At 52.6% G+C, this 14,331-nt stretch overlaps 5 protein-coding genes across 5 annotated transcripts; 4 read left to right on the top strand and 1 right to left on the bottom strand.

Annotated features, from left to right (window-relative positions):
- Nucleotides 1-720: 720 nt before the first annotated feature.
- On the top strand, nt 721-7,083 carry J4E87_002775 (uncharacterized protein; the record flags this gene model as incomplete). The annotated part of the gene is made up of 12 exons (XM_049374409.1): nt 721-797; nt 859-937; nt 993-1,186; nt 1,237-1,733; nt 1,780-1,919; nt 1,968-2,278; nt 2,325-2,412; nt 3,684-3,749; nt 3,805-3,863; nt 3,919-4,160; nt 4,213-4,229; nt 4,288-7,083. The coding sequence occupies 12 exons, from the start codon at nt 721-723 to the stop codon at nt 7,081-7,083; spliced, it is 4,566 nt and encodes a 1,521-aa protein (XP_049235400.1).
- Nucleotides 7,084-7,846: 763 nt separating this feature from the next.
- J4E87_002776 (uncharacterized protein) lies at nt 7,847-9,309 on the top strand (the record flags this gene model as incomplete). Its single annotated transcript, XM_049374410.1, has 4 exons — nt 7,847-7,871; nt 7,930-8,088; nt 8,159-8,770; nt 8,825-9,309. The coding sequence occupies 4 exons, from the start codon at nt 7,847-7,849 to the stop codon at nt 9,307-9,309; spliced, it is 1,281 nt and encodes a 426-aa protein (XP_049235401.1).
- A 481-nt stretch (nt 9,310-9,790) lies between these two features.
- Nucleotides 9,791-10,816, bottom strand: J4E87_002777 (uncharacterized protein; the record flags this gene model as incomplete). The annotated part of the gene is made up of 1 exon (XM_049374411.1): nt 9,791-10,816. One exon carries the CDS (start codon nt 10,814-10,816, stop codon nt 9,791-9,793), a length of 1,026 nt encoding a protein of 341 aa, XP_049235402.1.
- A 389-nt stretch (nt 10,817-11,205) lies between these two features.
- On the top strand, nt 11,206-12,601 carry J4E87_002778 (uncharacterized protein; the record flags this gene model as incomplete). The annotated part of the gene is made up of 2 exons (XM_049374412.1): nt 11,206-11,378; nt 11,425-12,601. 2 exons carry the CDS (start codon nt 11,206-11,208, stop codon nt 12,599-12,601), a joined length of 1,350 nt encoding a protein of 449 aa, XP_049235403.1.
- An 853-nt stretch (nt 12,602-13,454) lies between these two features.
- J4E87_002779 (uncharacterized protein) lies at nt 13,455-14,327 on the top strand (the record flags this gene model as incomplete). Its single annotated transcript, XM_049374413.1, has 1 exon — nt 13,455-14,327. The coding sequence occupies one exon, from the start codon at nt 13,455-13,457 to the stop codon at nt 14,325-14,327; it is 873 nt and encodes a 290-aa protein (XP_049235404.1).
- Nucleotides 14,328-14,331: the final 4 nt, after the last annotated feature.

The raw sequence follows: 14,331 nt of genomic DNA on the forward strand, positions 1-14,331 counted from the left end.
CGCGCAGGCCACGTCTGAATCGTGCAAACCACCGTCGCCACGAACCGCTGCCCTGCAGTTCTCTGGCCCCGTAGACGCCTGTGCTAGGCGGCGTGGTATTTCGTGCAGCGACGCGCCCCCGTGCCTGGCGTAGACGGCCTTGTGCTACCAACGGCGCAGCTCGGTATCCTCCAGCGCGGCCAACGGGTAATTGCAGATATGCACACCGTCCCTGACTAGACGAGCCGCCTGATAGTGCTGCTCTTAAGACGGGTCCCTTTTTTCCCTTTGTCACGCGAACACGAAAGGGTCCAGATCGTATTGCGGCGGCTCCAGTTCCAGGCGTAAGGATAGCCCTTAGTGCCAGCCTGCCCATCGCCGCGTCTCAGCAAGCCGTACTGAGCGTTTCCGTCTGGTCTGGCTCCGGGGTATACTACTGCGAGCGTTCGCCAGGTGTGGAACAAACACGGAGCGCTCCGTCTTCGGGGTATCAGATGTCAAACGCCATCATGCGAAACCTCCACGTGTGTCATGCTCACCCCTGGGGGTTTGCTGACTTCTAGAATGACGTTTGCGTATTCTGCTGTTTCCAAGGTTGACGTGTTCTGTACATACGCGACCACGGATGCTGGACGACAGGGATTATCCATAAGCGAGCACGTGACGCCCAACTACGAGCGACTGCAGGTGGTCAATCTGTGCTTTCCGGCGATCGTGCATCAACCCGCTGTCAATTATCCCATGGCACAGCTGTCTCCGTCCATTGCGCAGTGCGCCGTCGTGGCTACGGCGCTCAAGGTGCTGCTTTTCCCTGCTTAGTATGTCTCGCTGCACAATTCTGAAGTTTAGTTCCTCGTCTTTGCTGACCATCTCCGGCAGTAAGTCGACCGACTTCGAGGTTCATCGTAACTGGCTTGCTCTAACGCATTCCCTACCCATCAAGGAGTGGTATTACGAAGTCAGACAACCATGCCGTCAACGCCACGCAATTGTTCCAGCCTAACACACTCCAGAAAACGTCTGAATGGACCTTGGACTATCCGCCGTTCTTCGCTTACTTTGAATGGCTAATGTCTCAAGCTGCACCCTATGTTGATCCTGGCCTGCTCAATGTAAAAGATCTTGGATACAACAGCTGGCAGACCGTATACTTCCAGCGTACTACAGTCATTTTAACCGAGCTCGTCTTGGTCTACGCTTTGCACCTGTACTTACACACCACCCTATTTGATCTGTCCGTTACTAAATGCTCGCCAGCTATGTGAAGACCTCAAAGTCCAAAGTCACTGCTCACGCCGCTGCACTCTCTGTCCTATTGTCACCAGGACTGCTGATAATCGATCACATCCATTTCCAGTACAATGGCTTCCTCTATGGCCTCTTGGTCCTCTCTATGGTCTTGGCCCGCAACAATTCGACCCTCCTATTGTCCGGTCTGCTCTTTGCAGCGCTTTTGTGTCTCAAGCACATCTACCTGTACCTCGCGCCTGCGTACTTTGTCTACCTTCTGCGTGCTTACTGCTTGGGGCAGCGGTCGTCGTTCCCGTATTTCACTATACGATTCTTCAATTGCATCAAGTTGGGCGTGGGTATCGTGTCTGTCTTCGCAGCCGCTTTTGGCCCCTTCGCAATGTGGGGACAGATAGGGCAAGTGTTCAGTCGCCTGTTCCCGTTCTCGCGAGGTCTGTGTCATGCCTACTGGGCGCCGAACGTCTGGGCGATATACTCGTTCTCTGACCGAGTCTTGATTTACCGTATGCAGCTTCCCAGTACCACTTTGTATCAAGCTAACACTGCCAGTGGCCCCGCGCCTTGGGCTTCATGTTGATCAAGAGGCAGTGAATAGCGTCACTCGAGGGCTTGTGGGAGACACGTCTTTCGCAGTACTTCCGAACATAGACCCATTGATATGTTTCCTTCTAACTCTTGGAACACAGATAGTACGTGTATCGATATCCTGGGTGATCGATTGAACTAACGTCATCCAGCCTGTCCTCCTCCGCCTTTTGTACAAACCTACTTGGGAGGCCTTCATTGGTGCTGTAACGCTGTGTGGCTACGCATCTTTCCTGTTCGGCTGGCATGTCCACGAGAAGGCAATCTTGCTCGTGATAATTCCATTCAGCTTGATAGCGCTTCAAGATCGTCGATATTTTGGCGCTTTCCGACCCTTAGCTGTTGCTGGTCATGTTTCCCTCTTTCCTCTCCTCTACACGGCCGCCGAGTTCCCCGTGAAGACAGTCTATACTATCTTCTGGCTCGTACTTTTCCTTATCGCCTTCGATAGGCTAGCTCCTGCGTATGTAATCTGTCCTTTCTTTCGGGTCTCCGCTGACATACAATAGTTCACCCAAACCTAGGATATTTTTACTTGATCGCTTCTCCCTGCTTTACATCGCTCTTTCAATACCTCTGATCGCATACTGCTCACTGGTCCACGGCCTAGTGTTTGGTTCTCGGTATGAATTCCTGCCGCTCATGTTCACGAGTTCGTATTCAGCCGTCGGAGTGGTGGGCAGCTGGGTCGGCTTTCTGGTAGTTTACTTTGATTTGTAGATACATGAGTATCCGATAAGTCTAGAACATAGATCTTGTTAATTACACGACCTGGGAAATAAGCTCTTCTGGATGTGGCAAACTTGTCGTTCCGATATCTTCTTGAGCAGCACTCGTCTAACGCGCAATCGCATGCTGTCCAGTGGTAGCCTTCAAAGAGGGACTCTTTCTGCTGGGCCACTTTGGAGAGTCTCGTGGATGTTTGGAATACTCTAAGGGTATGGCACGCTTGCTACCAGTGCTGCAAATGGGAGATATGGCAGCAGCAGTGCGAGCATGGTAGTGAACAAACACTCCTGAGTAAACTTGATACTGTGAAGATATCGGGGATGATGTTTGATATAATATACAATACCATGCCTTCTAATGTGCGGCTGAATGTTGGGGTAGAGTTGTTCGTGTTGGTGTGATTGAGCAAGTGGGTCAGGCTGCCCCCAAGGGTTTGCTCGGGGTGGCTCGAGGCATGAGCTTTTCATGACCGATTATCACAGAACTTGATAATGCACAAGGTTTGCCGAAGTTGGAATAATCGATGCATGCATATCGCAGCATGATAGAGCTCATTGCTACGATTCGAAAGAGTCCAAATATGTTGATATTTTGATGGTAGTGGGGTGTGTAGCTTTGACGCGTGGGTGGTAGGGTGCGAAGGCAGTCCTTGCCAAATCAAGTATGGTAACTAGTGCCAAGGGACTACGGGCCTCTTCCACTACCCTCCGCTCGCTTTTCTCCCCCATTGACTACTCTCCGACTAATCCTCTCCGCCCTACCTCACAACTTCCCGACTATCACGCTCTTACCACTCGCGAACTCACCCACACGTCACCTAGACGCGCTCTCGGAACTGATCGACGCGTCTCGGAACGCTACTCGGACCACCGAAGACTGCGACGACGATTTCGAAACACCTTTCCTGGCGCGTAGAGACGGACAATCGATCAACTGCCTACAGAGGGGCCATTGCCCCCACCTCTTACCGCGAACTACCTCGAGCAGAGGTAATCGGCGCGCTTCGATTGTCGCGACACTTCCGAAGTTTGCGACGCGGCACCGAGGACGTCGAACAGACTATATGAGCTAGGGATCAGGCCAACATGGTATAGTTTGGGTCGCGTTATATACAGGAGCATGTGCTGATTGTTTGCCAGGTTCTCTACAAGCGTAAACCCGTCAAATTCGAACCCCTGCCGAAGAACCTCGACGACAGCACTGAGGTACGCTACATACTTTGTTGGACCATGGAACATATATGCTAAAGTCGCTGGTTAGGTGTGGCATATCGAACAGACTGGAGAGGTCTTCACAGACTATGAGCGGTTCCTTGAGAGGTAAGCAAATATTTGGAATGACGTCAGGTAGGTACATGTCGCTCATGAGGTGTAGATTCGACTTCTATCAACAGCGGAGCTTCACATGCCAGGCGACTGGTCATTCAGGCTATACCTATTTCGAGGCCCAGGAGAGCGAGGTAGGCTCCACGTCAATACTCGTCAAGGCCGACGAAGAGGTAACATCCGTGCAGACGGAAGCTTCCAAAGAGATCAACAGCATCTTTCCGGATGGCTTAAGGTCTCCTGTCCTTCACTATGTCCAGTTTCAAGACCACCATCGCATGGATGACCTAGGTGAGTCAGTCTTGCTTGTTTACCCCAGGAGTGCCGCTGACATACTACACAGTGAATGATGTCTACGATGTATGTCCACAAAGCGAAACCGATACCCACAGAGAAACCCACGCTGACCTGTTCGCAGCATTTCAAGGAGCACTTTATGCTGAATGATCGGGTTTCCGTCGAAGGCGACCACTCGCGCCGCTTCGGCAAGATCACCGAGATCACGGACAGCAGTCGACTACACAGCATGTTCAGTGGTCAGTCCATGGACGACAACATTCGGACATACACCTACGTCATCACTATGGAAGACAGCGGGGAAACCGTCACCAAATACAAAGCATCAGAACTCCAGCGCGATCGAAAGACTTATTCCAAGCTCATCCTGAAAGCTTTCCTTCGCAATGCCCTGAAGCGTGAGTCATGGATTGGTGCGCCATGGATGGTCAAAGACAGCTTGGCAAAGAGATACGACATACCCACCAAGCTTCCTGACAAGAAGACCCGGGAGGCTATTTTAGCTGCTAAAAGGGCTAGCACTGGCGTACCCAACGGTGTGACTGAACCTGTTCAGCAACAATACCCACAGCAGATGCCCAACGGTCATGGTCCTCATGTCAATGGCCATAGACCGCCTTTACCACCTGGGCAAGCGCAGCCTACCTTTGTTAATTTCTCCGCAAGCGGCCCTCCGCCCTACGCACAACAAGGTGTGATGCCTCCATGGGCAGCTGGAAACCCTCATCGACCAGCGTATTTTGCCAACGGCCCGCCGATTAACTACTCTGGACCTCCGCAGATAGTGACTGGCCCACCACCCAATTTCCTGGCTCAGGTGCCGCCTGCCCTTGCTGCGCAATTAATGCAGATGCATGCGCCTGGTCATGGCCCGCCCATCAATTTCCCATTTCAAACCAGCTTCAACCACCAGCAAGGTCCCCGGCCATCAAACCATCCACAGCCTCAACAAGCGCCTCCACCGCCCCGTACTATTGAGTATGTCAAATACCCATGCGAGGACCTAGAGATCAAGCAACCTCGTTTACAGGTCAACCGACCACCATTGAAGTTCCTCTCCGACGACGTTCCTGAAGGAGTCGAGCCGCCGGCTGACGAGAAAAAGACCGGCATCTTGATGAAGAGTATTGGCCCGTTGCTCTGTATCTGGGAGACTCTCAACGTTCACGATACCATCTACATGCTAGACTCTTTCACCTTCGATGACTTTGTCGACGCTATGCGGTTCTCGCATGAGACAGTCGAGTGTGAGTTGTTTGTAGAGATGCACTGTGCAATCCTGAAGCAGATTGTCAACGACTCCGGCAAAATCCAGACGTCCCTACCTAACATGGCCGACGGCGAGGATTCATCAGACGAAGATTCGAGCGAAGAGTCAACGCCTACACCTGAGCCCGAGCCGCCTGTTCGAACTACTCGTAGCAGTTTGAGGAAGTCGGGTGCAGCCCAACTTGTTGCTAAACCACGCACACCCACGCCTGAGCCTCCGAAAGAACTCCACAAAGCCGAGGAATTCGACAACGAATTCGACTGGGTCGAGCAGTGCAAGACTCGCAACTTTGCGGACGGTGAATGGCAGGCAGTCATGGTCGCACTCCTCTACCGCCTTTCCTTTGATCCCGCGCGGAAGGAAGCCTGTGACGAAATCCTTGCTGAGCTTGTCCCTCCTGATGAAGAACCTACCATCACCACCATCGCCACCAACTACGCGAAGCTCGATGTCAACCTCCGCATCTCTGCGCTCGAGATGATTCTGAATCTTACTGTTGTCACTGAGAATTTCCGCGATCAGCTGGTCGCCGCCGCCCAGGAAATGACTCGCTTGCGCAAGGAAAAGATTGAGTACCAGCGCAAACGCAAAGAGCTGGCTGATGAACTTTTCAAGCTGGATTTGGAGCGTAAGATCCACCTTCCTGCCAACACGCCGGCGTCGCCTACGGATGCCAAGATGAATGACGATGTGGATGCATCCATGACGAGCGTTAACGATGGGTCTAAGGAACCTGCCGAAGCCGAAGCGGACGGTGGCAACGATGCACCTACTTCTAAGGGCAGGACCCGCCCGGCGAACAAGAACAAGCGCAAGGCGGCTGCTGAAGAAGCTCGTAAGGAGAAGGCGAAGAAGGCCAAGGCAGATGCTGAGAAGACCAAGAAGCAGAAGGAATGGGAGAAACTACTACAAGCGATTGAGAAGAAGAAAGTCGAGCTCAAGGAGTGCGAGGACAACATCAACGAGCTTGACGATGATCTGCGCGAAACTCTTGTGCATCGTAGCAAGATCCTTGGCAAGGATCGATTCTTGAACAAGTACTACTGGTTCGAGCACAATGGCATGCCATTCGGCGGTGTCCCTAATAGCTCTACCGCCGAGTATGGGTACGCCAACGGACGAATTTGGGTACAGGGACCGAGCGAGTATGAACTTGGTCCAAACTTGGAGGAACCTGCCCTTTCTCAAGACATGCAGCGCTTTGGCTACACTATCCCGCAGCGGAAAGAGCGAGAAGAAGGCCCGACGCACCTGTCCAACTCGAACCAGTGGGCGTTTTACGACGACCCGGAGGACATTGACAAGCTACTTGCGTGGCTCGATGAGCGCGGCCATCGAGAACGTGTTCTGCGCAAGGAGCTACAAGCGTTCCGTGACCGTATCGCCGAATACATGGTTAAGATGCGGAAGCATCTGGAGGACTCCAACAAACCCCAAGAAGAGGACGATGATGACAACAAGACAAGAGTGTCGACGCGAAACAAGACCTATGTCGACAAGGACACCCCCAAGGATCGCTGCTTGCTCTGGACCAACAGTATCATGCGTGAGGAGTTTGGCCACAACCACATCGAAGAATACGAACCACCAAAGAAGGGCAAGGCGAAGCCTGTCAAGGCATCCAAGGCCAAGGGCCGAGGCCGTTAATGCAGTCTCTTGTGCCACAAGCCCACGCAAGAGGCGAAGCAAAGTGGAAACGACCACAGGCTTGCTCTAAACCAAGGTCACAAGATGTATATCAGCCTACTGGGCAGCAACGTACCCGAGGATGACGAGCTCCACAGAGCTAGTGAGGACGTTGGCAACACCGCAGTACATTTACGAATGACGACACAGCATACTTTGGCGATCTACGGCGTTTTGATACCATGAGCCTTGGTGCTCAAAGTACATGTTGAGCATTTTAGGGAGTTCGGAAGGATGCAGAGCTGACTGCCATTGCGATGGCCAGTCTTGCCAGCAGACTTGGTTCATGGTTTTACTGGATATCTATCTATGGCGGGTCCTTCGGTGGTGTGCTCCGATCTTGACGTGTATGGCGTTTAGCATTTGTCAAGAGCGCATATTGTCAGTATAGCTAGAAATACCAAAACGAGATTGAATCAATTTCCGTGTGTCATGTGAAGTATCAGCTCCAGCGCTGCATTCCACGTTCGGCATGAATTCTTGAACGGTTCATGTTCGATTGGTACCTAACATCTGACTGGTTGGCCATTTCGGGTTAGTACGCGCTGCGCGGCTGCTTGACGCGACCGGACGCCGCCATCAGCAGCGCATGCAACCAGACCTGCCGCCTTCCATCAGCAAGAGACATTTTGACATCGAACACTCCTCCACTATACTTGGAAAGATCCCTCGGAGTGATTAGAGGTCCACCGAAGCACTCCGCAGGCGTCGTAGAGCCGCCAACATGGCTACGAATGGCACACGAAAGGGTGAGCTGAACTCCGCACCCCTCCCCGGCGCCGCTACGATGGAACTAATGTACCGCAGCACCTTCAGCCACAGAATCTGGAGGCAACTCTAGCCTACTGGACACAAGCGCAGTGAAAGACATAGTCAAATCGGAGAAAGCCAGGATCAAGTTGAAGATCAAGAAGCCGGTACCGAAGCCGTCGATATCTGGGAACTGGAAGGAAAGCGACGCGACCAGTACGTCACCCACAGCGCGCTGTATCTGTACATGCACGTGAGTCTACACAGCGGTCTAACATGTTATTAGATGTCGAGACCAAAGCCCCCGCTCCGTCGACCACCTCGCCTGTGATCAATCCTCTGGACGAGAAAACCATTGCCGGCTTCCCCAGCGGCCGACCCCTAGACGATAAAGTGGACACAGTACAATGTAAACACTGTCGCCGACCCGTACTTCGCGCATCGTCTGCGGCGCATATTCGTGAATGCTTGAACAAGAAGCAGGAGAAGCTAAAGAAGAAGAAGGAGGCCAAGGAAGCCAAAGATGCAGCTCTGCGGAAAGAGAAGGGCGAAGATGACGAGGGCGGCAAGTCGCGCAAGTCAGCCATCAAGGGTGCCTCGATAGACGGCGATGGCGCAAAGAAGGGCAAAAAGCGGAAACTCGACGGAGACGCGGAGAAGGCGCCGAACGCCAAAAAGAAGAAGAAGGATGAACCCAAGCAGAAGGGAGCAAAGCCCAAAGGCCCAGTCGATGTTGAGAGGCAGTGCGGTGTCTCTCTACCGAACGGCGGATACTGCGCAAGAAGTCTGACTTGCAAGAGCCATAGCATGGGTCTGAAGAGGGCCGTTCCAGGACGAAGTCTACCATATGACATGTTGCTGGCGCAATATCAGAAGAAGAACCAGGCTAAGATTCAACGTATGTATCCCACGATCACCCAGCTAGAGACATTGTATACTAACATATTCTTAGGGTCTCTCATTGATGCCAACGCGCCCCTCCCCGAAGATCTCGAGCCCTCGGGCGCTGTTGATTCCGACGAAGAAAAAGACTCTATAATGGCTGCCCTCTCTCGACACCGGCCACGGCCCATGGCAACATACACGCATACCTCGCAACGCTCGAAATACCAATACATCCGCATGAAAGGCATGATCCGCTCAGCACTTGGCGCACCCCCAGGCGGAGGCGGGTCCATGTTCTCGGGTGGTGATAATATGAGCACTGGACGGGGGATGGCACTCGGTATGATGGGCGCGCCATTGAGTGCCACCAATGAGCACTTTCCGCAGAGCGCTGGATTCGGCGCCCCGCTGAGCGCTGGTCTGGATGGTGGAGCAGGGAGCAGGAGGCCAAGTGCTATCGGTACAGGCGGACCCCGACAGATACTCCCTGGACAACTACCCGGACCTGGCCAACAGCGGAAGGGCAGTATAGCGAGTGTCAGCGCCATCTAGGAGGAGGCTCTTCTTCCTAAAAAAGCCATGTTGGAGGAGCCATCCTATCCCACGGGTAAAGACAATGACGAGGAAAAGGTTACGAAGACGAACGTTGACAATCCATGGGAGGGTATGGGAATCGAAGCGTAGAGAGATGCAGTGGCGTTCACGGATGGGACATGACTTTCACATGATGGCTTTACATGGGGTGGAAAGCTTCGGCAGGGCTATGGAATGTACCCCTGGGTTTGGTTCGTGTATTATTTGGGGTCGGGAGTTTGACATGATACCCTCTCTGTTTTTTATGATTACCAGGAGTAATAGATGTTGATAGTGTGATTTGATCACATGAAATCAATGGCATTCCTTTGATCTTTTGCAGAGGCCTGATCTCTCTAGTCTAGTGCTGACGAGGCACTGAGTGTCTACGGAAAGACGATTGGAAAACAACATAGCTGATGTGCGGCGAAAGCGGATGAGGTATTAGTAGACGACCATTTTATGACTCCCCTTGCATACCCCAATATCCCACTCTCTGTGCTTTGGGTACCGTCATCTTGAAATGCAGATCGTCCTCATCCTCCCCGCTTGCCAATGCATTATCGTCGTCGTCTCCAATATTGTATTCTTCATCGTCACTCCCATGGCGGTATTTGGACTGGTACAGATTCCGATCAAACTCGTCGTCGTCACTCATCTCGTCCTCAGGATAGTCGTTGGCGTAGTAATCCTCTGCATTTTCGTCTTCGTCATCCGTGTCAAACTCTCGGTCGCTGTTCTCGTCGTTGTCCCACCAGTCTGCGTCCTCTTCGCTGATAACTAGAAGGCCGACTGTGCCTGTCGGGGCGGGGGCGTCTGGTAGAACGGGTTCCCGGACGTAGTGATCATATACATATTCGCTGTCAATATCCATGGCGTCGCCATCTGCCATTGTGCCATCTTGGGCTGCGAGAGCTGCAGCCTTGTCCGGGTGCCGTTCTGCAAAGCGTTTCGCTGGCACTCTGGGCTTGTGTTTCGAAGGCGAGGGGAGGGGTATTTCGAGATTGTCTACCTTCTCCACCTCTTTTGACAGGGCTTCCAGGTTGCGCACATCGTTTTCTGAGGGCTCGGTGACGGGTGGTTTCCGGTGTATCGAGGGTTTGGCTGAGTGATGTAGTGCGCTTCCGGCGCCTGGCCGCTTTCGTGGTCGCGGTGTAGAGTCGGGTGTAGGTTCTGGTATTGGCGCTTGCACTTGTCCGCCTGCTGAGATGTTTTCCTTGGTGACCTCTTGTTCCTCTACGAAATGCCGTTTTGCACCAATTCTGGACACGGGATCGAGGCGAAATCGGCGGGCGAGAGTCGGCGTGGGTGGTGTTGATTCCTGTTGGACATCGTCGCCCGGCTTGGTGAGACGCTTGTATGCAAAGTCGCTGCTTCTTTGTCGCTTGATGTCCTTTTCGGCGTGTTCGATCCTAAGAGAGTCGACAGGCGCATCGGTGCGCTTTCGCTTGATGGAGATTGTATTGGGTGGGAGTTGGTATGACATGTTCGTGGCAACGAGAGAAGATGTAGTTCTAGAATACGTCTGGTCTATTCGACGCTCGCAGCTAAGTATTTGGTGGTGAGATGGTGCAGCGAATCGGAGGGGCAGCGTGGGGAGGTGACATAAAGCATTCCACATGCCGCGCAGGCAGAGCCCCAGTCCACTAGCGCGATCTACACCCGCGTGTCACCCGTCGACTCTCGAGCGCTCCCACGCGATATGATCATGAGTCCTACTAGCACCGACACGGCTTGAACATGTTCGCCTGTATTCAGTCATACAGTGTTCGTCTTCCTTTTCAAGACGTCTCTTCTTCGTAGACGTGTATCGGCATCTCCGCAACTCCGCAGTACATCCCCGAGAGCACCTCGAACGCGACGACACTTGCCATCATGGATCGCATCCGGCGGATATTCGATCGCGAGAACACTTCGGCGTCGTATGAGCCACTAGAAGGAGGCTCTGAGCGGCCAGATGGCGAGCATATCGAGCGCGAGGATCAGGCATTCTCCTGGACGGACTATGCTGTCTTTACCCTCTTGGGTGTCTCCATGCTATGGGCTTGGTAGGTACCTCAGACACCACTGCAGCCATGATACTGACTGTACTAGGAACATGTTCTTAGCAGCAGCCCCGTACTTCCAGCGACGCTTCGAGTCCAATGATAACCTCCTCCGCAACTTCCAGTCCTCCATCCTCTGCGTCTCCACCGTAGGCAACCTCGGCTCCATGATCGTCCTGACCAAGCTCCAGGCTCGTGCCAACTACCCCAAACGCATCATCGCATCGCTCGCCTTGAACGCTGTCGTCTTCACTCTTCTCGCCATATCCACAAAGTTCTTCTTGAACATATCCGTCGGTGTCTACTTCGCTTTTCTCATGCTCATGGTGTTGAGCGCCAGCCTTGCCACAGGCTTGTGCCAGAACGGCGTCTTTGCATATGTATCGGGCTTTGGAAGAGAGGAATATACCCAAGGAATCATGTCTGGTCAAGGCATTGCCGGTGTCTTGCCTTCCATCACCCAGATCATATCGGTTCTGTCTGTACCTAAGAAGCAGCATACCGACGGAGCGCCGCAAGAGTCGAGCACCTCTGCCTTCATCTACTTCTTGACCGCCACGGCTGTCTCTGCTGCGACATTGGTAGCCTTCTTCTACCTCCTCTCCAGGGCTAGCTCAAAGCAGCGCATGTCGCAAGCATCGTACGACCAAGGACCCGAATACGGTCCAACGCACAACGAGCGCAAGAGTGTACCGCTGACGCGCATGCTCAAGAAGCTCTTCTGGCTCGCCGGCGCCGTCTTTATCACCTTCGCAATTACCATGTTCTTCCCTGTCTTCACGCCACAAGTACTAAGCGTACGCGATCCAGCAACGGCTCCTCGCCTTTTCCAACCAGCAACTTTCATCCCTCTAGGCTTCTTTTTCTGGAACCTTGGTGACCTCATGGGTCGAGTGGGACCCGCTCTACCTGCCCTTCGTCTTACGCATCGTCCACGCCTCTTGTTCTTTCTGTCCATCGCGCGTGTACTCTTCATACCCTTGTACTTCCTCTGCAACATCGGTGGGAAAGGCGCCGCCGTCAACTCTGATTTCTTCTATCTCTTCATTGTACAGCTACTCTTTGGCATAACAAATGGCTACTTGGGTAGCAGCTGCATGATGGGCTTCGCTGAGTGGGTTGAACCGGAAGAACTTGAGGCAGCAGGAAGCTTCATGTCGCTATCTTTGGTTGGCGGCCTTACTACGGGAAGCTTCCTCAGTTTCTTTGCCGCACAATCCTCGTGATCTAAGGTGCTTCTGGTACAATGGCTCCTCCACGCGACTAGCATCAGCGGTCTCATTAGTAGCCAGAGACGTGTATAAAAGAGTTCATGAGCAATACAGAGTCCCTCTTCTCATCTCTATCATTTTCCACGAAAGACAATGGCTACACAAATCATCTACATAGTTCTCAGATTCCAGCTCCACCTCCGTACTGCTCAGCAGATTAGGGAGGATGGAAAACGTAGGAGACCCTCATTCAGCTGGGCGGAGAAGATCCGGCATGATCAGGATTTCGCGCAGCTTGAAGACCGTGACAACACATACGATGAAGTGGAAGTGGTAGCTGCAGACGGTACGCGATGGAAGACTAGGTTAGTTCACAGCAAATCTTGCGAGGAAGACGTGCGAATCTCTGGCCACAACCCCGTTAAGGACGTCGCTCAGCAGCTCCTGGTCGATGAAGCAAAGAAGCATATAGACGGGTTCAGGGCAACCGGTATCAAAGTGATAGGAGCTCCAAAGTCTCTTTGGGATGTTTCGAAGCTAAATGATCACATGATGGATAGCGCTTTTTACGTTGTTCATCAGCCGACAACGCTTGATGATGGGACTACGAGTGTCATGACTAGGTACTGGTGGCAAGTTTTCGCCGTCAATTTTGGGAACTAAGATAGATCAGGGACATACATAGATCAAACCTAGGTGGCAGCGGGTAGTAGCAAAAATTGAGGCATGCTTTCACGCAACCGTGCTAGTTTGTTAGCAAAAAGGGTCACTCTACACAAAGCTTGTCCACCACGAGTCCCGAGTTGTATTACGAGTACATCCATCTCCTATCCCAAGCCTTTTGTCAAGAAGTTGCACAATATCCGAAATGGCTGTCAACTCCGTCTACCTAGTCATCCATTCCCACTCACGTTCCAAAGACAAACCCTCATTCCGCGTCGCCTCCGCCGAACTACCTAAAATTCCTTCTCAGTGGACCGGCCACGATCACATCAATTATGAATACCCTAGTATTGGCGTTACCATGTCCGGTACCACGCTCGCAGAAAAATGGTACATTGAACTAGAATACCCCAAAAATTCGGAGCAATATGTCGAGATTGTCGCGTGGTTCAATGATTTAGAAGCGGCGGACAAGAAGCTTGCTGATTGTGTGTTGCAAGGCTGTAATCCCAACGCAGACACGGACGAAGAAGATAAGACGGGGAGGAAGAAGGTAAACGCGACATGGACAGATACCTTGGACGGCAACACAACAGCATTCTACCGCATCGATTCACACCAGGAAAACCTTGACGGAACATTCTCGCAAGCCATGCGATCTCACTGGTGGGAAGTCATACGCGTCGATCTCGAACAGCCAGACGTATACAGCGCGAAATGGAATGAGAAAGACCGGTCATCCTACTTGGAGACTTCGGAAAGAATCAACTCCCTTCTGACTTTGAAAAGAGCTCAGGGGCTGAGCGAGCAGGAGTTGGAGGAGTTGAACGGGCTACAGAAGGGATTGGGTTGGGTGGGTGTCAAGAGGGTCAAGTCGCACGATTATACTGGTGGGTATGTCAAGCGGAGCGAGGAGGACAGTGATGGAGTTAAGGAGTATCTCAAAAACGAGAACGTGCAATACAGTAGTGAGGATGAGGAGGATCTGAGGGTGAGGAAGAAGGAACCAGGCTACGGGAAACTGGACGTGAAGGATCGTGAGGTCATGGGGGACAATGTATGGGGCGACAGGTTGTAGTCGC

Source organism: Alternaria ethzedia, assembly GCF_023757985.1.
Source record: "Alternaria ethzedia strain BMP 0044 chromosome Unknown scaffold_5, whole genome shotgun sequence".
In the NCBI taxonomy this organism is placed as follows: Eukaryota; Fungi; Ascomycota; class Dothideomycetes; order Pleosporales; family Pleosporaceae; genus Alternaria; species Alternaria ethzedia.